The 22,648-nt window shown below is 38.6% G+C and overlaps 1 protein-coding gene across 7 annotated transcripts in view; it reads right to left on the reverse strand.

Moving 5' to 3' along the window:
• Positions 1–22,648, reverse strand: part of vrk2 (VRK serine/threonine kinase 2) — a 178,042-nt gene that overhangs the window by 131,705 nt on the left and 23,689 nt on the right. For all 7 annotated transcript variants that reach the window (XM_039738962.1, XM_039738965.1, XM_039738964.1 and 4 more), the window contains exon 5: positions 2,712–2,799. In XM_039738962.1, the coding sequence (XP_039594896.1) occupies positions 2,712–2,799 (88 nt within the window). The remainder of the gene's footprint in view (positions 1–2,711; positions 2,800–22,648) is intronic.

Genomic DNA, 22,648 nt, shown 5'->3' on the forward strand with positions numbered 1-22,648 from the left:
AAAATTGTCCTTTATTCCTTATAAACATGAGGGTGTGATTCTCATGGGGAGAACTCAACAGTATCAAATAAAGAAAAGCCACATCAATTGCTTGCTGCCCTATGGGTTTGTCAATACAATTACAGGTCACTGTCTATCAGGCTTGACCACTACCTACAACAGAGTTCCAGAGTTATGAAGAATTCTCCCCCTCACAACATGTTCTCCGTCTCCAGAATTTGACTACACTGTTATCCTGTCAGTCGAGCCTTTTTACTAACCACTAACTTCAAGATCGGCCAAGGAATGGTAATTAAACCCCACTCTAGGGTACAGTGGGGAGCAATTTGCAGAATCACTTCCAATGTCAAAAGCACCCATTGGAAAATAGTGAGATAATTCAACCAAAATTATCTTTAATGGTCCCAAGCAGCCCTGAGCTCACATTCATTAAAGGGTTAGATGCCCATGGCTGCTACCAGGACATCATTCCTCCACAGGGTATAACCTGTCCAATGACATCTACTGACCTCAAATGCTCTGGAAAGGTTCTCCTTGTCACTCACTCTGCACTTTTAATGCATTCTCTCTCACTTTGGATATATTTGGATTAATTACTTATAGGACTTAAATAAGTGGAGTGTACCATCTCCTGGTGGCCATTTACAAGATTGTTACTTGTTACTAATTTGGGCAACCCATTTGAAATATGTACCCTGATACTCCCAGAACACATCTTGTATCAGCCCATTGTCCTTTGATCCTCCGCAGCCTGTCACAAGATTTGTATATAAACATCTTTTTAAAGTACAATTTAACAGACACTGCACAATTTTCAAGCTTTATTCTTTCAGGTTTTTAATTGCAGAACTAGTAAAGTTTAAAGTTTACATTTAGTGATGCTCACAAAAGAAAACACACAATTTTACCATCAACAAAACTTCACCAGGATCCAAACGTTTCTAATTCATTTTCACTCCAAAGTAATCTGGCCTGCTTTTACTATATAATGGTCTTTACAAGTTAAGAAATAGTTACCAAAAGGTCAAAGTACTGCTGTCAGAGTGCTTATGTAGCCCCCAAAATCCCTGACCACATTACCCATCTTTTGGTGCATCTACATTTGCTTCTTGATGAATACAGTTTTATCATTAAAACATAGTTACAAATTTAATGACATGTTTGATCTAATTTAATACCAATCTTCATGATACAGAGCTTCTGTAGAGCTTCACAAAGATAAATTTGTTTGTTTTATAATGACAAACAAATTAAGAGAAGGTAAGGTTTTACATGTGTTGATCATCATACCCACTTGCAATATCTAAAGAAAGAAAAAGAATACCCTTTCATAAAGCAAAATTTCTTTATCATCAACATAAACATATACCTAGACTGCCTCACTACTAAATTTATACTGTGTATGTATATATATATATATATATATATATATATATATATATTTTTTTTATTTTTTCAGTTGCAACTTCCAAAAATTAATATAATCAACTGAATTGCTCATAGCACGGTTCTACTCAAATTCAAGTCAAATTCTTATTAAATTCATGATATTTAACAAATTAATACAGATATGTTGATCCTTTTTTAAATATTATATCTGTATACTGCATTCATTTTTGTAATTATCACTCAATAATGACTTCCTTAGTAGTAAACGATTAAAGAGGAGTATGTGACATTTGTAGGGCTCACTGCAGATCATTTTAGAAGTTAACTAGGTGTGCTCTTAAGCTCTATACTGTATATGAACTTACTTTTGCTCACAGAAACAGACTGATGTCTGATGGAATAAAAATGTGAAGTTACAGTACAGCTGATGCTCAGAATGAGGTGGTACCAAGTTAAAGGAGTAAAGCAGAATCATATACACTTATTCAAATGAACAAGAAACCATTAATATATCATAAGTGGTTTATGGTATTGAGTATTGTTTCAATATACTGTGCTAACAGTAAGTAATTGCTGGCCAGAAAAAAAACAGTCTGCACATGCAAATAACTAAATGAGAGCATAATAACACATGCTTGCGTTCTATTTAAAAGCTCTACACATTAGAATGAACCTTTAAATTTTATTTTGAATTCATAACGGTAGCATGGTACAACAGTGGTTTGTAGTGCTTCACATATTCACAATCCAGAGTTTTATTCCCCCAAGACACAATCCTTGTGGAGTCTTCATACTCTCCCCAAGATGTTTTTTCTATTACAATATTCTTTTTCCAAACATTCACGATAGCCTGAGAAATTAATCTAAATTGATCCTGTATGAATGAGTTAATGGACTTTTGCAACCTGCTCTTTACACATTGTTCTTTCAAAGATGAAAAGATACAGAGCATTATATTTAAAATATTCAGTTGTAGCTAGTTGCCAGTGATGCATAAAACAAAGCCTAATGTTCATAACTATATATTCACAGTTCACATGAAAAATGTGGGTATAAATATTTTTTTTTCCCTGGATAATACTGTCCAAATGTACATACTGAAACCATACATCTAAGGTATTCAAATGTATTATTTCTTAAAAAAATAGGATATCATTTAATAGTAATAGAACCCTAAAAAAATGATATACAAGTACTTGTAAAATTTATCAAATGTCAATTACTATTAACTTTAGTTTTACAACACATTTAAAATATTAATAATTTTGTGGTCACTAAATACTGATTGTTAAAAATTGAGGAATTCACTTGACAATTCTTACCTCAATTCATCAAACTCAACTATTCCATGTCCACAATACTTTGGAATTCCCAAAAAACGTAATCTTTTCACTTGCATCCATTTCTGAACTATAAAAAGAAAACACTGCTTAGGAACAATCTTGGGTAAAACAATTAACAGTCCAATTTATTTTTGGTCAAATTTATCAATAACCATAACAGCAATAACCTTTATTATTTAAACTAGCAAAATACCAGCGCTTCGCAGCGATGAAGCAGTCTGTTAAAGAAGCAATGAAAAAGAAAAGGAAACATTTTAAAAATAACGTAACATGATTGTCAATGTAATTGTTTTGTCACTGTTGTGAGTGATGAGTGTTGTTGTCATATATATATATATATATATATATTTACACACACACACACAAACATATATATATACATATCTATACATATACACATATATACATACATATCACATACATACATACACACACACATATATACACAAAAATACACATATTTATATATATATATATATATATACATACATACACACACAACTATATAAACATATATATACATATACATACATATATACACACACAGCTATTTCGTATCAGTGCAATACGCTGTTTGTTAAAACGGTTGACTCACGCCTTACGCAATAACAAATCAAATCATTCAGTTGTCTTTGCTCATATGTCATTTTAGAGCTGGACGCCTGGCATCTTTTTTTGGCCACAAGTTCGTTTCTGTTTGGTGTGAGGTTCTGTGTTGTGGAGATTCTCAGGATGGATTGCAGGTGGTCATCAGTGAGGCGACTCCTGTGTGCTGTTTTGTTAGTCTTTATCACTGAGAAGAGCTTCTCACACAGATATGTGCTACCAAACATGCACAAGGTTCGAGCCGCATGTAGACGGACTTTTTTTGTTCTTCAAAGTCACCAAAGCGCCGTGCAAACTCAGTGCGCCAATAACTCTAGCTTCGCAATAACTTGCAGCATCATAAGCTAGACTTGATTAACGCTTAAGTGTTCGGCAAGGCAGCTGAAGCGCTGCATTATGGAATCTGTAGTTTGTGTTACCAGCGCTTCATATACCCGGGCCATTAATAACAATAATACAGTATATAAAATGATCTCGCGGGCGGATATAATTACACCGGGCCGGATGTGGCCCGCGGCCCTTGAGTTTTAAACATATGGACTAAATAGAACTTGAAAAGATGTATTTTTTCAAATGTGATCGCGCAATTCAGATAGAGTTGACGCAAGCACTACAGCCTGCATGCCTCAATGAGTCATCCTCCCTCGCTCTTACTTTTTACCGCTCATCTAATGAATACACTGAGTATGGCTTTACCAAAACAATCATTGATGGCTAATAAAGTATCCATTATTCGAGTATGTAGATCGGATATATATATATATATATATATATACACACACACCGGCGTATCGCAGCAGAGAAGTAGTGTGTTAAAAAAGCTAGAAAAAGAAAAGGGAACATTTTAAAAATAACGTAACATGACTGTCAATATACAGTATTTGTTTTGTGAGTGTTACTGAGTGTTGCTGTCATCAAGGATTTGATTATCATTATTTCTTTCAATCAGGTTCGTATTTGTAGGATGTGTTGTGTTCAAGTTACATTCCGTGTTTGTCAATCGCTGTAAAGATGACAGGTTTCTTTCATCGATTCGCTTCTTACTGCATCAATAAACAGCTCGCCTTCTTCTTTATCTGAGACCTGACACACTGCATGCACGGGTTTTTTACACTGTCTTCCTTTAGCGGACATTGACTTTTCCACCGTGTGCTTTGTTTCCGCAGTAGCTGGATTTATGAATATGCTTGTATGTATGAGACGCTTCATATTTTTGCTGCCTTTTCAATTGTGTAATTCGGTTTTGTTCAGCTCTTTGGAACTGTTGCCTTTTATCTGTGCACGCGCCAGTTCACGTGAGCCGCTCGTGTACATGCATCGAAGGTTCCCAGCTGTGCTGGTGCCATCTCGTGCTATGTCCATGGCTGTATTTAATGTTACCTTAGTCCTGGCACTTAAAACTTTCTCTCGCAGTTCCGCTGAGTTTGTGTCAAACACCACCCTGACCATCTCATCTTCCTCTCCATAAGCACAGTCCTTCACCCGTGAATATTTACCCGTGGCAGTTTGCTATTGGATTGCCGCTGACGGACGGCCTTATATGGGCAGGTACTAAATTACAAACGCCAGCGGCAGCCTGTCTATGAACTTAATTTAAAGTGTAGGTTTACATCGTGCTTTGTTTCCGAAGTAGCAGAACTCATGAATATGGTTGTATATGTCACTCGCTCACTTCTTATTGTTTCGCTGCCTTCTCAATTATATAATGCATGTTTTCTTCAGCGCATTTTTGAGGTCTTCCTGATTTTCTATGTACTGCGTGATTACGTGGGAGGCGTGATGATGTCACACGAAACTCCGGCCTCACGGCGTTGAAGCTCATCTCCATTACAGTAAATGGAGAAAAACTGCTTCCAGTTATGACCATTACGCGTAGAATTTCGATATAAAACCTGCCCAACTTTTGTAAGGAAGCTGTAAGGAATGAACCTGCCAAATTTCAGCCTTCCACCCACACGGGAAGTTGGAGAATTAGTGATGAGTCAGTGAGTGAGTCAGTGAGGGCTTTGCCTTTTATTAGTGTATGTATATTATATATATATATACACACACACACACACACATATTTACATATATACACACACAGCTATTTCGTATCAGTGCAATACGCTGCTTGTTAAAACGGATAACTCCCGCTCTTACGTGCAAGTCTGCGTAGATATTATGAACTATCGTATTTGTTCAAGTTCTATTTAAATTTTAAATAGAAGGAATTTTTAATTGGTCGACAGAAATATCTTTGGTAGGAATGGTAAAAACAGACAGGAATATTATTCCTGAATAAATCAACTCAAACCTTAAACAACTTATAATATTTTGCTCTCCATAAAAATATATCCTGTCAAAATTATACAAATTCAAATATGAACATGCTGTATAACAAAACCTGGAAATATAAATAAAATGTGTTCCTTTCAGCAATAACAAATCAAATCATTCAGTTGTCTTTGCTCATATGTCATTTTAGAGCTGGACGCCTGGCATCTTTTTTTGGCAACAAGTTCGTTTATGTTTGCTGTGAGGTTCTGTGTTGTGGAGATTCTCAGGATGGATTGCAGGTGCTCATCAGTGAGGCGACTCCTGTGTGCTGTTTTCTTAGTCTTTATCACTGAGAAGAGCTTCTCACACAGATATGTGCTATCAAACAAACACAAGGTTCGAGCCGCATGTAGACGGACTTTTTTGTTCTTCAAAGTCACCAAAGCACCGTGCAAACTCAGTGCGCTCAGTTTATCAGCAAAGTGCGTATTTGGGAACACCGTAGTGACGACTTGGTTCAACATTACTTGGCAACAGGGAAAGTGGGGCAAGGTGAACTGTTGCATTTGTGTCTCCCATAAAAGCAGCTTCACTTTAAATCACTTTGTGATTGTGCACGGTAAAAACGTCCGCTGAAGTGTCAGATTCTTATTTAATTCTTCTGCATTGCATTCAGGTCTTTCAGGTTACCGTGATGTTTTGTCTCATAGTGCCGTCTTAGATTAAATTCTGTAATTACAGCCACATTAGCTCCACAAATGAGACACACGGTTTCAGTAAACATATACTCAGCCTCCCATCGGTTTTTAAAGGCTCTCTTTTCAGAATCAACTTTTCTCTTCAGCATCGTGTGAGCTAGCTTCGCAATAACTTGCAGCATCATAAGCTAGACTTGATTAACGCGGTAAGTGATCGGCAAGGCAGCTGAAGCGCTGCATTATGGGATCTGTAGTTTATTGTGTTACCAGCGCTTCATATACCCGGGCCATTAATAACAATAATACAGTATATAAAATGATCTCGCAGGCCAGATAAAATTACATGCCGGGCCGGATGTGGCCCGCGGCCCTTGAGTTTGACACATATGGACTAAATAGAACTTGGAAAAGATATATTTTTATCAAATGTGATCGCGCAATTCAGATAGAGTTGACATGCACTACAGCCTGCATGCCTCAATAAGTCATCCTCCCCTCGCTCTTACTTTTTACCGTTCATCTAATGAATACACTGAGTATGGCTTTACCAAAACAATCATTGATGGCTAATAAAGTATCCATTATTCGAGTATGTAGATCGGGGTATATATATACATATATATATATATACCCGTATCGCAGCAGAGAAGTAGTGTGTTAAAAAAGCTAGAAAAAGAAAAGGGAACATTTTAAAAATAACGTAACATGACTGTCAATATACAGTATTTGTTTTGTGAGTGTTACTGAGTGTTGCTGTCATCAAGGATTTGATTATCATTATTTCTTTCAATCAGGTTCGTATTTGTAGGATGTGTTGTGTTCAAGATACATTTCGTGTTTGTCAATCGTTGTAAAGATGACAGGTTTCATTCATCAATTCGTTTCTTACTGCATCAATAAACAGCTCGTCTTCTTCTTTATCGGAGACCTGACACACTGCATGCTGGATTTATGAATATGCTTGTATGTATCAGACGCTTCATATTTTTTGCTGCCTTTTCAATTGTGTAATTCGGTTTTTGTTCAGCGCTCTTTGGAACTGCTGCTTTTTGGCTGTGCACTGCGTCAGTTCACGTGAGCGCTTTGTGTACATGCATCGAAGGTTCCCAGCTGTGCTGGTGCCATCTCGTGCGTCCATGGCTGTATTTAATGTTACCTTAGTCCTGGCACTTAAAACTTTCTCTCGCAGTTTCGCGGAGTTTGTGCCAAACACCACCCTGACCATCTCATCTTCCTCTGCATAAGCACAGTCCTTCACCCGTGAATATTTAGTGGGAGTTTGCTATTGGATTGCCGCTGACGGACGACCTTATATGGGCAGGCACTAAATTACAACGCAGCGCAGCCTGTCTATGAACTTAATTTAAAGTGTAGGTTTACATCGTGCTTTGTTCAGTAGCAGAACTCATAAATATGGTTGTATATGTCACCGCCGCTTCTTATTGTTTAGCTGCCTTCTCAATTATATAATGCATGTTTTCTTCAGCGCTTTTTCAGGTCTTCCTGGTTTCTATGTACTGCGTGATTACGGAGGCGTGATGATGTCACACGAAACTCCGCCCCCATGCGGCGTTCAAGCTCATCTCCATTACAGTAAATGGAGAAACTGCTTCCAGTTATGACCATTACGCGTAGAATTTCGATATAAAACCTGCCCAACTTTTGTAAGGAAGCTGTATGGAATGAACCTGCCAAATTTCAGCCTTCCACCCACACGGGAAGTTGGAGAATTAGTGATGAGTGAGTGAGTGCTTTGCCTTTTATTAGTACATACATACATACAGTACATAAATACCATACATACCACACATAATGACTGACTCACTCATCACTAATTCTCCAACTCCCCGTGTAGGTAAAAGGCTGAAATTTGGCAGGCTCATTCCTTACAAAAGCTGGGCAGGTTACATTTCGAAATTCTACGCGTAATGGTCATAACTGGAAGCTATTTTTCTGCATATACTGTAATGGAGTTGAGCTCGAAAGCTGTGGGGGGTGGAGTTTCGCGTGACATCATCACGCCGCCTACGTAAGTACGTAAAGAACAAGGAAGACCTCCAAACAGCGCTGAACAAAAAACGCCATTTCACAATTGAGAAGGCAGAAAAAGATTATGAAGCAAGTGATGCATACAAGCGTATTCATAAATACAAGTATATTCATAAGTACAGCTACTGCGGAAACAAAGCACGGCGTGAACCGTAAGTTTACATTAAGTTTATAGACACACTCCCACTGCCGTTTGTCATGCCTACGACAAATGACGGTATTCGAGACATACAAGTTTACTGAGAAGACACGAGGTATAAACGAGACTTTGGATCACTTTGTAACAGAGTTAAAATTGCTGTAGCAAGAAACTTTTAAGTGCCGGATCTTAGCTAACATTAAATAAACACATCCTCCAAATACGAATCTGATTGCAAGAAATAATGATGATCAAATCCTTGATGACAGCAACACTCACAAAACAATTACTGTATATTGACAATCATGTTACGTTATTTTTAAAATGTTCCCTTTTGTTTTTCATAACTTCTTTGACACACTACTCCGCTGCGAAACGCGGGTATATATATATACACAATTATATGTATATATATACCCCAATCTACATACTCTCAAATAGACAAGCCACATGCTGTGGCGCAATGGTAGAGGCTTCGCCTCTAGCGCCGACATCCGAGGTTCATTTCCAGAGAGGGGATACACGGAGTATGTACGCGCGCTTCCTGATTCATTTTACCCTCGCATCCCCTTGCTTTGAGACGTATGAAAAAATATGCGGTTAACGCAGAATCATGTTAAGTTATTTTTAAAATGTTTCCTTTTCTTAGCACAAGCACAGCCGAGAAGCTTTGATGCATGTACTCCATAACGCGTTATAAAAAATAACGCATTTAATCACACTTTCAATTCCAAGCAAAAGAGAACTTTTGTCAATGCATGATTTCCTGGTACATCGACAGTACCGCAACTCCCTATACGCAGAGTACGCAGTCTGCATAGGGCACCAACTCCCAGGGGTGCACCATCCCAGCTGCTCAAAAAAATCGTTTATATATTATAATAATAAATTAATATTAATAATATAAATTTACAAATAAATAAAAATAAATGTATATATTGCATTTTACGGTGAACACAGAGTAGGCTAAGCACACGTGATGACGCGTGTGACCTCACCTCTGTTACGGCTGCCTATTTGGCCAAAAATGATAATAATTGAACAATATGCCTGCTCCTGGAAAGAGACATCAACAGTCCAGCGCCGAGAAACGAAAGAAAAAAAAAAGGCCCAAGATGAAGCCCGTGCATGTACCCAAATCTCTGGATTGCTCTGCGCATAGCAGTGACGCTCCTTGTAACTGTTGCTTCTGATGACTGAAGTTTTTCTAAAATGAAGCTCATCAAAACGTACATGCGCTCATCTATGGCACAAGAGCGTATGAGTGGTGTGTCAATTGTCAGCATCAATTCTGAATTAGCAAAGGCTTTATCATATGAAGAGATAATTTACGACTTTGCCTCAAGAAAAAGCAGAAGTGTGCCTTTTTAAATTTTGAACTTTGGAAAGCTCCAGCAGATACAATACAATACAATACAGTTTATTTTTGTATAGCCCAAAATCACACAGGAAGTGCCGTATTGGGCTTTAACAGGCCCTGCCTTTTGACAGCCCCCCAGCCTTGACTCTCTGAGAAGACAAGGAAAAACTCCCAATAAAAACCTGATGACAGTGTTGATTTTATTTCAGTTTATTATTGTTTATTTTATTATAAATGTTTTATTTAAAGTGTAATTTTAGTTTGTATTTTTTGCTGTAGAGCTACAATTGTAATTTATAAATGATACAATTTATTTATGAATTTACTTTTATTTGAATAATGTTCTATTTTGGCCCCTATAGTAGGTGTTTTTTTTTATTATTTTATTTTTTCACCCGTAATATATTTGGGGGAGGGGGGCACAAAAGTAAATTTCTGCTTAGGGCACCCATTTGTCCAGCAGTAGCCCTGTGTGTGAGATAGAGATATATATATATATATATATATATATATATATATATATATATATATATATATATATATATATATATATAAACATACATATATACATATAAACATATATACATATATACACATATATACTGTACATACATATATATATATCTACATACATACACATACATACACACACACACAAACATATATATATATACATATACATACATACATATGTACATATATACACACACAGCTATTTCGTATCAGTGCAATACGCTGCATGTTAAAACGGATGACTCCCGCTCTTACGTGCAAGTCTGCGTGGATATTATGAACTATCGTATTTGTTCAAGTTCTATTTAAATTTTAAATAGAAGGAATTTTTATTTAGTCGACAGAAAGATCTTTGGTAGGAATGGTAAAAACAGACAGGAATATTATTCGTGAATAAATCAACTCAAACCTTAAACAACTTATAATATTTTGCTCTCCATAAAAATATATCCTGTCAAAATTATACAAATTCAAATATGAACATGCTACATAACAAAACCTGGAAATATAAATAAAATGTGTTCCTTTCAGCAATAACAAATCAAATCATTCAGTTGTCTTTGCTCATATGTCATTTTAGAGCTGGACGCCTGGCATCTTTTTTTGGCCACAGGTTCGTTTCTGTTTGCTGTGAGGTTCTGTGTTGTGGAGATTCTCAGGATGGATTGCAGGTGCTCATCAGTGAGGAGACTCCTGTGTCTCCATTACAGTAAATGGAGAAAAACAGCTTCCAGTTATGACCATTACGCGTAGAATTTCGAAATGAAACCTGCCCAACTTTTGTAAGGAAGCTGTAAGGAATGAACCTGCCAAATTTCAGCCTTCCACCCACACGTTGGAGAATTAGTAATGAGTCAGTGAGTGAGTGAGTCAGTGAGTGAGTGAGTGAGTGAGTGAGGGCTTTGCCTTTCATTAGTATAGATATATATATTATATATAAGTTAATTCAAGTTCAATATTCAAGTTAATACAGCTTGGAGTTGGAATATACGCATTAAAAATGATGATATAATGACGTATATATATACACAGTGGAACCTCGGTTCACGACCAAAAAGATCGCCAAACTTTTGCCTCGGTTCACAACCACACACTCGGTATACGAACAAGCCAGGTTCCCTTGCCTGCCTGCAAGCTGAGCTGAGAGAGAGAGAGAAAGGGCGAGCGAGCACGTGCCTGCTAGGGAGGGGGAGGAGGAGATTGCTGCACGTGTTTGCCTGCCTATCTGTAGGCTGTAGTGCAAGCGAAAACATCCCCCTCCCCACAGGCAGCCTGAGAGAGAAAGAGAGCTGCCATGCTTTTTCATTTAAGCAAAGCCGCTCCTTGTTCATTGTTTTCAATAAGACGTGCACTCTCTTTGTGCTCTACAGTATTTCGTGTGCTTTTGCAGTTAACTATGGCTTCTAAGCAAGTGGAGAGTTGTCAGAAGAAAGTTTTGAAGAAAATTGAAATCGAAGTAAAGAAAGAAATTACAAAAGGTGGAAAAAATGTTTACCAGTTTACTCATTTACCAATCGGAGAACCCTTGTGCTTTCAAGCAGCATAATGTAAACAAAGCCAGACTGCCAGTAATGTGGAGGGTCACAAGAACGTTCTTTTTGGAATGGCTGCATGAGGCTTTCACTCCCACCAGCTAAACAGCTAAAAGCACCAGAAACCCAAGAAATCACAAGAGAAAACACCTGAAGGAAAACACTTCATGCCAGAACTCGCTTTCATGCAAGGTTAGTTTTCTTGGTGGTTTTGTATTACGGATTTTTCAAAAGTAATTTTTTTAGTTCATAATGCGATTTGTTGCAATGTTATTTTTCTCTTTTTTCAAATGTTCGCTTTTTTCCTTGTGCTTAAAACTCATTAAAAATTGTTTACATGGAGGACTTCATCGTGTGATTTGTTGCAATGTTACTTTTTTGGTTGCTTGCGAGTTGGTTTTTAAATGAAGTTCGGATTTGTGCGATGTTTTTTTCTGCTGTGCTTAAAACTCATTTTAAAAACATTGTTTACAGCGATCAGGCTTTAGGTTTAATAGCGTGATCTCCTGCAATCTTACTTTTTTGTTTGCTTGTGAGTTGGTTTTGCAAGCGCTTGAATTTTTTTCTGCTGTGCTTAAAAGTCATTTTAAAAAAAATGCTGCGCGAGCACGTGCTACAGAGAGATTAGAGAGCCGGGCAGCTGACAGGGAAGGGATTGGGGGGACGGATAGGTGTGTGTGTGTGTGTGTGTGTGTGTGTTTGTGTGCTCGCACTACACAGAGAGAGAGCGCGTGAGCGAGCCAGCTCCTGTAGCTGATCAGGGAGCCTGGGTGTTTTGTGTCAGTGTTATTCAATGTTTTTACATTAGTTTACTATTACACTGTGGATTCTATGGTGTAATTAACTATATTTGTGCTTAATCTGTACATATTTTTACATACAGTTTGTACGGTCTGGAACGGATTAATTGTATTTACATACAATCCTATGGGGGAAACTGCTTCGGTTCACGACCAAACTTCTGGAACGAATAATTAGGTTCCACTGTATGTATGTATATATATACTATATATATATATATATATATATATATATATATATATATATATATATATATATATATATATAACTATATATATATATATATATATATATATATACTATATATATATATATATATATATAACTATATATATATATATATATATATATAACTATATATATATATAACTATATAACTATATATATATATATATATATATATATATATATATATATATATATATATATATATATATATAACTATATATATATATATATATATATATATATATATATATATATATATATATATATATATATATATATATATATATATATATATATATATATATATATATATATATATATATATATATATATATATATATATATATATATATATATATATATATATATACATACATACATATATATATATATATATATATATATATATATATATATATATGTATGACAGCAACACTCACTCACAACAGTGACAAAACAATTACATTGACAATCATGTTACGTTATTTTCAAAATGTTTTCTTTTTCATTACTTCTTTAACACACTACTTCTCCGCTGCGAAGCGCGGGTATTTTGCTAGTGTATGTATGTGTATATATTATATCTCCTTTTGGGTGCGAGCAGCTGTTGCTGGGGGTGCCAGAATCCATCGAGGATATTTCGTATCAGTGCAATATGCTGCTTGTTAAAACGGATGACTCCTGCTCTTACGTGCACTTACTGTAGTGCTGCGTGGGTATTATGAATTATCGTATCTGTTCAAGTTCTATTTAAAATTTTAAATAGAAGTAACTTTTATTTAGTCGACAGAAATATGCTTGGTAGGAATGATTGCATAAATTTTTCTTCACCATAGAAATTTAAAGACTAAATTCAACTTACATTCCTACCAAAGATATTTCTGTCGACTAAATAGAACCTGCTTATATCCAAATTCGAGCTATTGAGCTGTCACCTGCCTGCCTGGATAAGTCACCCTCGCTTCGCTCTTACTTTTTTACCGTTCATTTAATCATGGCTAGTCGCGAAAAAATTAGAACATGGAAGGAGGATTACACCGAGTATGGCTTTACCAAAACAATTATTGATGGCGAATAAAGTATCCATTATTCATAAAGCGTTAATTGGTGATCTGTTTTTCTGCGTTAACCTCATATTTTTTCATAGTTCTTCTCAAACCAAGGGGGTGCGAGGGTAAAATGAATCCGGAAGCGCTGATATATATATATATATATTGAATATACTGAAATAGTTTTACTGTCCAATAATGCAAACAGTACACGGCAAGTGTTTCGCCCTAATTCTTGGCTCATCAGGCGTACACACTCACTGCACCCCCTCTCAGGAATCGAACCTCGGACGTCAGCGCTAGAGGCGAAGCCTCTCATGTTGCGCCACAGCGTGTGGTTCGTTTATTTGACAGTATGTAGATCAGGAGATATAGATAGATAGAGATAGATGCCTTTATTTTATAGACAAACCAGGGATGAACAAGTTCGTTTCTACTACAGCCACAGCCATGCCACACATAAAAAACATCAATATTAACTCATAAACTTGCAATATTATTTAGGAAAATCGCAACATTTTACTCACCAAAAATTTAGATTATTTGTAAACAAAATCCATCGTCCTCTCTTTCCTCAAAAACAGTTCAATTACTCTGTCGTACGGATTATCTGAGCGTTTCAGTTCCATCAAAACCTCACTTTCTATCGCCATTGAAGCTAATGCTGAAAGGCGAACCCGCCCTACGGTATTTCTGGCATAAGTTTGATTTCACTTTAGGGCTGAAAATGTCCGCTCAACAGAAGCAGTGTACACAGGAACGCTCACCGCCAAATATACCAATGTGAACAGCTGCCCCATGCTCTCAAGGAAGTCAAGGAGATCAGTGGGAGATTCTCCTGCAAAATCATCCATGGCATACATTACAGTCAGTTCTGTTTATAGCCGAGACAGATCAAAAAGCACTCCATGGCTCGTGTTAAAGTGTAGAAGGCTGCATGCGTGAAATTTTTCTTGTATTCCCGAAACTTCTGGGGCTCGAGGAGCGTGACAAACATCAGGTTTTCGTGGTCTTGAAATCTGGTCCGTGTCTGGTAAATAATATTGTCCAGAATCCTGCCATGGAGTTGGCCGTAGTGCACGCTACGATCTTTCACTCGGAGCGTTTGCGGTGCGTTCAATGGCCTCGTAGAATGGGTCTGAATACGGGGACGTTGCCGTACGCCTGCTAGAGGGTCCTACTGACACCATCTCAAAATCTGATTGGTTGAAGCAACAGGTTAATCGACATTTATTCTGTGTTAGAGTGCCTCCACAACAGATTGTGAAAGCCTCTCTGCCTGGCAACAAATGATGGCTGCAATGTGATTGGTTAAATGCTTTAATATGAAACTCCGCCTCCCACGGCTATCGAGCTGCAGTCTATTCTCTTTGCCTGGCAACAGATGAAGGCTGAAATGTTATTGGTTACATATTTTAATACGAAACTCCGCCTCCCACGGCTATCAAGCTGCATTCTATTACAGTATATGGACGAAAATACGTTCCAGTTATGACCATTACGCGTAGAATTTCGAAATGAATCCTACCCAACTTTTGTAAGGAATGGGCCTGCCAAATTTCAGCCTTCTTCCTACACGGAAAGTTGGAGAATTAGTGATGAGTGAGTGAGTCAGTGAGGGCTTAACCTTTTATTTGTATAGATATAACATACCAAAACAGAGAAGGATCAAAGTTTTCTAGCATGCTACAAAATAAATAGCTTCTGTGCACATTGGTGATCTCTGACAGATAAGGATATAAGAACATTATTACTTGCAAACAGCACAGAATGGCACTCTCCCACATCTCAAAGATATGTACTGTATGCAAGGATAACTCAAGTCAGGTCAGGTTGGGGAGCATGCACTGGTACAGCATATTGCCGCACCCACCACATGACAAAACAGCTCAGGATCCTGGTTGGCAAACCCCCAAGGCAGACACGTGGTCCAATCCCACCCTCCAGAAATGACCATCAATCTGACGCAGCCAGGTGTTATGTGGGCATCCCCTTGGCATGGTCCAGCCACTCAAGTCCTCAACAATGAGGATCATCCAAGCTGTATCACCCTCAGGGAATCGTACAACATAGCCGTAACAGACATTCCATCACGATGCAGGTAATGTGCCTCATTCGGGACTCCGTTAGCAACTGCTCATTTGACACAAAGTCAAACCAGTGGTTCCCAAGGATTCTCCAAAGACACAAAGTACCGAAGGAGTCCAGTCTTCGTCTCAGGTCATACACCCCTTTCCAGCAACTTCATGACTCCCAGTGCTCTCCCAACCCGTCTATAGACTTCATAGGAAGAGTCACCAGAGTCTTGAATGTCACCTCTCAACAAGGCTGTCACTCTCTCCGCAGACAGACACACTGCTGATGGCTGTGCCCAAGAGGTCATTAAACATCTGGATCTTGGTTTTTATTCAGGACACTCGCAAGGCCACTCAGACTCTTCACTCAGTCTCTCGAGAGCACCAATCAGAGCCTCCATTTACTCTGTGAAGTTCACAGCATCGTTGGCAAATTCAAGATCAGTGAATCTCTCATCACCAACAGATGCCCCACAACCCCGCCCAACACTCAGTCCATGCAAGCAATATAGGTACAGAGTAGGAACAAGAATATACTCCTGATAAACCCAAACCCCAGAATCAACAGGGAGAAACTCAGAGGTTCTGCCTTCACTCTGCACAGCACTCACAGTACCAGTGTACAAGGCCAGTCATGATATCCAACAACTTTGAAGGTAACCCACCAAAGTCTCAGGTTGTTCCACAGGTCATCTCAATCAACTGAGTCGCATGCTTTATGAAAATCGACAAAAGCTACAAAGAAACTCTCTGACGTTTGCACTCCATAAGAATCCACATTGCCAGGATGTGGCAGATGGTAGACTTTTTAGGCATAAAAAGGACCTTACCCGGCACCAAGAGCAGTGTTATCTCCCTTTAGTTGCCGTAATCCAGGCGATCACCCATCCCTTTCCAGACAGGGACAACAAGCCCCATTTTCTAGTCAGTTGGAATGACACCAGTCTCCAATAAAAGCAAAGATTGCTTGCAAAGCCATGAGGACTGCCTTACCACCAGCCTGGAGAAGTTAACCCCAGATACCACAGATCTCTGCAGCTTTCCCTACTGCCAGCTGGTTTACCACCTGTGCAATCTCAGTGAGACTGGGTGGCTCACAGCTAATTGAAGGATCAGCCTCAAGAGCCATGGACCCAGAGATATCCAATGTCCATGTCGGAGGATCAGCTTTAAACAGCTGTTCAAAGTAGCCAGGCCAGTGGGTGGGGTCAGAACTGCAGTTTCATCCACAAGGACCATTACATTAGCCACCCTGACAGCAACTCTCCAGGGAGCATATTCAGATGTGCGGAATGCTTCAGTTCCTCTGGAAGCAGGACGTGGGACCAGGTCCAGTCTCATTTTACGAGCAGGTGATAGCCTACTGGATCTAAGCTGGATCTTCAGAATATTAACAACCAGTCTGTGGTCAGAATTCATAAACTGGGCACTTCGGTTGACCCTGCAGTTTTGTTAAGAGCCTCCAGAGTCTGGTCACGAGGATGTCACCAATTTCCTTCACCGCACCACCAGTATTGTAATACCAAGTTCAACGATGCAGCTCAGGGTGCTGGAACCGGGATACAGTGATCCGTAGCCCGTGACATTTTGCAAAGTCAAGGAACATGGAGCTATTTTCTCCAAGATCACCAGACCCATGGGGACCAACACAATCCTCATAGTCAGCGGTCACACTGAAGTCACCAATGACCAGAGGAGTGTTATATTACGGGCACCCATCAACCACCGACCGAAGTTGGAAATAAACTGTCTCCCGCACTGAGACTTCACTCATGGTCAAAGCATACACTGAGAGTGCCATAATCTGAGTTTCATAATACACTTGTTGAAAGGCGTGACATTGGACTCCACTGGAAGGAGCCAATCTGCCACAGCAACAGCTACTCCCCGAGTATGACAGCCATTTAAGTGACCAGACCAATAAAATGTGTACCCACCTACAGAGATCTGGCCATTCCCAGGTCTGCGCACCTCAAAAAGAGTCCTGCCACTGAAATGCAGATTTTACTAAGCTCCTCCGACAGCAGAGGAAGATGATTAGCATGCCGGAGAGACAAGACGTTCCATGCGCCTACCAAATGGTCAGTCTCAAATTGTGATCGGAGTATCCTTCATAATGTGAGCAGCCTTCCTATGGGCAGGTACAGCAGAGCTACTCCCGTGGAAAGCAGAAAGGAGTCCTGTCTGCTGTTTCAGAGGTGCATGTTTTGTTTTTTTTTTTTTTTTAAACAAAAAAACGGTGGCTAGAGTGCCAATCCTGCCACCAACACCCATGATTTCCCAACAAGTTGGAGGACCACTTGCAGGGCTGATGATTTACTGATGGCCTTACATGCTTGGGTATGTATATGAATGTTTCCTGTTGGGGGATGGTGTCCTATCCACAGTTGACTTCTGCTTTATAACCTACTAGCTGCATCTGCTCTTCAGGACAAAAAACAACCCAAAGACTCCCTAGCATTTTTACTATAATGGTGAACTTGTAAAGGCATCAGCTAATGCTTAACAATTAGTTGTCCAAGACAAACGTGTAGTTGAGTGCAGCTGTTGCACAAACTGACAGGGACAAGCTGGAACCTCTCTCATGCAAACATATGGTAGCTTGTTGTGTGAACATACACCGTGCATGTACCACACAGAGGAGTTTGTCTGCTTGGGTTGAATGAGAAGTGAGGTGCATGCAAGCACCGAAAAAATTTAAAAGTGCATGCATGAGCCATCTTGCCAAGTCCCTGTACATCTTCTATAGGTTTCACACCAAATCCCATGGCTGTGGTTGAGCATGAGCTGAGCAGACTGCTCCATACACACACACACACACACACACACACACACACACACACACACACACACACACACACACACACACACACACACACACACACACACACACACACACACACACGTCTTTTGTAGTGAGAAGCACCAAAAAAATTGAAAAGTGCATGCATGTGCCATCTAGTGAATCTGATTGAGCGTGAACAAAGCGGGCGGCTCCAAACAGGTCTTTCATTTATATATGTCTAATGCCAGCAGTCCACAACTGTGAAATCAATAAAGCATATTCAGGTGATGTCTACTAGAGGTATATAATGTTACTGTACCTTATTTGCATTTTACAAGAGGCATATGTTATTGTACCCTGCACTGAACTGCCACATGCAGTATATTTGTTTGATTTATTTTCAAAGAATGGAATAAAGTTGAAGTTAGGTACTTATTTTTTAAGTCAATTACTTTAACTTTCAGTGTTCTGGGGCCTCATGCATAATGCCATGTGTAGAATTCACTTTCACACTATAACATGGAGTACGGACAAAAGCAGAAAAAGCAAAAAAAAAATCCAGATGCATAAATCTGTGCGAACGCCAACTTCCACGTTCTTCTGCTACAATAATTCCAGTCAACATGAAAAGTAATGCACGTGCACGCACCTGCTGCCCCACCCCAACTCCTCCCAGAATTACACCTCTTTGAATATGCAAATCAACATAAATATCCCTTAAGCTCAGCTTTATGTGAAAAGGCAATGGCAAAAGCACGGGGGAAAGCCTGGGGTGGGGGCGTTTGTTGGTGGGGTGGCTATGGGGGAAATAGAAGAATTTCAGCGAATACCAAGTGAAGGAAAGGAAAAACATACTAGTTGTTGGTTTTAACAGTGGTATAAACAACAAAAGGAAGTTGATTGAGTGACAGAGTGTCAGAGAAACTCGAAAGCTCAAGTTAACAAGGTCGCACAGTGCCTGAAATAAAATGGGACTTGTCAGATATCAAAGTCAACATGAAAAGGCGAGTCATAGCCCACCGTCGGAGTGTCATATGAAAACTTATTAGGTTACAGAGGGAGAAAAAAAAAAAAAAATATAGGCACACAGTGGGGGAAAAAAGCACGAAATGTCAACTTTAATCTCGAAATTTCTACTTTAATGACAAAATAAACTACATGATTAAAGTAGATCATAAACTTAATCTTTAAAATGTTTAATTTACTAGTTTCTCAAATCCCATCATAACTAAAGTAGCATGTTAAATGCTTTGCTTTGTATTTGATCTTCTATGTGCTCTGTGTTTGAATCAGTACGTGCTCCTTAAACAGGCTTTCTCCTCCTCCGACAGGACACAATCCATTACATTCGTGACAGTACAGCTCTCTGAATAATTAAAATACTGAGATGTATACTTGATATCATTTTCATGATGATAGGAGTTAAAGCATGTTATTAAACATGGGAACTTGGTGGCTCAGTGATTGTTCATGCCTCACCCAAGATGCTTGCTGCACTGTGCACAACCTTCGATGGAATAATTTATTGCAGAAGTACTGTTTCGTTCAAAAGTATTAACCCCCAATTCCTGTCCTTTCTTTTCTTTCTCCAAATACCCAGTCACCACACAATCAGTTCTGTAATAGACGTTAGGCCATTTGTAAGCTTAGAACGCTGATTCTTCAAAACTTTTAAGGAACACTGAAATATCTTCGTAGTACATGTTTGATTATTCTATCCATCCATCCTTCCAGTGTCATGCCAGCCCCAGCAAGAATACAGAGCGAGGCAGGAACAATCCATGAACGGAGCACCAGCTCCGTGAAATTTTAGTGATTGGCAATAATGGATTCAATGAGGTTATCAGAAATAAACTTGATGCAAGTCAAGACAGAAGTAAAAAACTTAGGGGTAACTGTTGACTGCAACCTGAATTTTAAATCACATATTCATCAGACCACTAGGACAGCATTTTTTCACTTAAGAAACATAGCAAAAGTTAGACCTCTTATATCATTTAAAGATGTTGAGAAATTAATTCACGCTTTTGTTTTCAGTTGACTAGATTACTGTAACGCACTCCTCTCAGGACTACCCAAAAAAGACATAAACCGCTTGCAGCGAGTTCAGAATGCAGCTGCTAGAATCCTAACTAGGAAAATAAAATCTGAACACATTTCTCCAGTTTTGATGTCACTACACTGGTTACCTGTGTCATTCAGAATTGACTTTAAAATTCTGCTTATAGTTTATAAAGCCTTAAATAGTCTCGCTCCATCCTATATATCGGAATGTCCGACACCCTATATTCCAAATCGTAACCTTAGATCCTCAAATGAGTGTCTCCTTACAATTCCAAAAGCAAAACTTAAAAGAAGTGGTGAGGCAGCTTTCTGCTGTTATGCACCTAAAATCTGGAATAGCCTGCCAATAGGAATTCGCCAGGCTAATACAGTGGAGCACTTTAAAACAGTGCTGAAAACACATTACTTTAACATGGCTTTCTCATAGCTTCACTTTAATTTAATCCTGATACTCTCTGTATGTTCAATTCATTATAATAACTATTCATGGTGGCTCTAAATTCCATTCTGCACCACCACCACCTACTCAAAGCATCATGATGCTCCAACATTGATGGACTAAAAGCCAGAAGTCTACATGACCATCATCAAGTTTCATTTACGTGAGGTAGAATGCCCAAAGACGACTGGGCGGTCTCGTGGTCTGAAATCCCTGCAGATTTTATTTTTCTCTCCAGCCGTCTGGAGCTTTTATTTGTTTTTTCTGTCCTCCCTGGCCATCGGACCTTACTCTTATTCTATGTTAATTAATGTTGACTTATTTTAATGTCTTTTATTTTTCCATTTTTCATTATGTAAAGCACTTTCAGCTACATTTTTTGTTTGAAAATGTGCTATATAAATAAATGTTGTTGTAGCACTGCGGCACCGTGTCCTCACATGTTTAATTATTAACAATATAGATTATTTAAATAACGTAAAAGTTTTATCTGTATAATATAATAAACTTTTTGCTGCATTTCATCTTAAAAATGATATTGTCATCATATGTAAATACATGCTTTATAAAGTGGCTCAGGTTGTGCAATATTATAACTGTATTGCAAGTTTACAGTGAGGTAATTGTACTAATAGGTACAAACAGTTCTGAAAGGAGCACTTGATTGACTAATTGAGTGCGTTTATAGTTCTTGGGATGAAACGGTTTCTGAACCGCAAGGAAAGTCACTGAAGCGTTTGCCATACGAGTGCAGTTCAATAGACAATATGGCTGAGGCAGCATGTGCTAGATGCTGTATACCGATAATTCTCTTTCCAGTCAGCTGCTGTAGAGCTGTAATTCCCCACTCTGATATAGTGATATAAATACTCCGTGTGGTGCAGTGAAAGAAATATGGAAAAAGATGATCCACTGTGGCAACCCCTAACGGGAGCAGCTGAAAGAAGAAGAAGAAGAAAGTGCAGTGAGAGTAACAAAACTAAAGTAGCTATGGTATTTAAAATAGTTTGACCATTCTGTGGACCATTATATTGTTACAGACTAATCATAATCAGATTAAACTAATAAACAATATGCGGTTAATTTCAGTGTATTTATAAAGCCGCGTCAGGGATGTGGATCTAAAAAAAGAAAGGGAAATCACACTGGAACAGTAGCACTGCTTTGACAGTGGGTGCCGCCTGTTTGCAAAACCGAGGGCAGAACTTGCGTACATCAGGACTGGAGCTACCATGAAAATGTGCGTGGCTTTACGCCAAGTTTAGGTTTTATATATCACGATTTAGGCGTGGAAACGTTCGTATGCAACATTTTTGTGC

This window comes from Polypterus senegalus, chromosome 16 (genome assembly GCF_016835505.1).
Source record: "Polypterus senegalus isolate Bchr_013 chromosome 16, ASM1683550v1, whole genome shotgun sequence".
Classification (NCBI taxonomy): Eukaryota; Metazoa; Chordata; class Cladistia; order Polypteriformes; family Polypteridae; genus Polypterus; species Polypterus senegalus.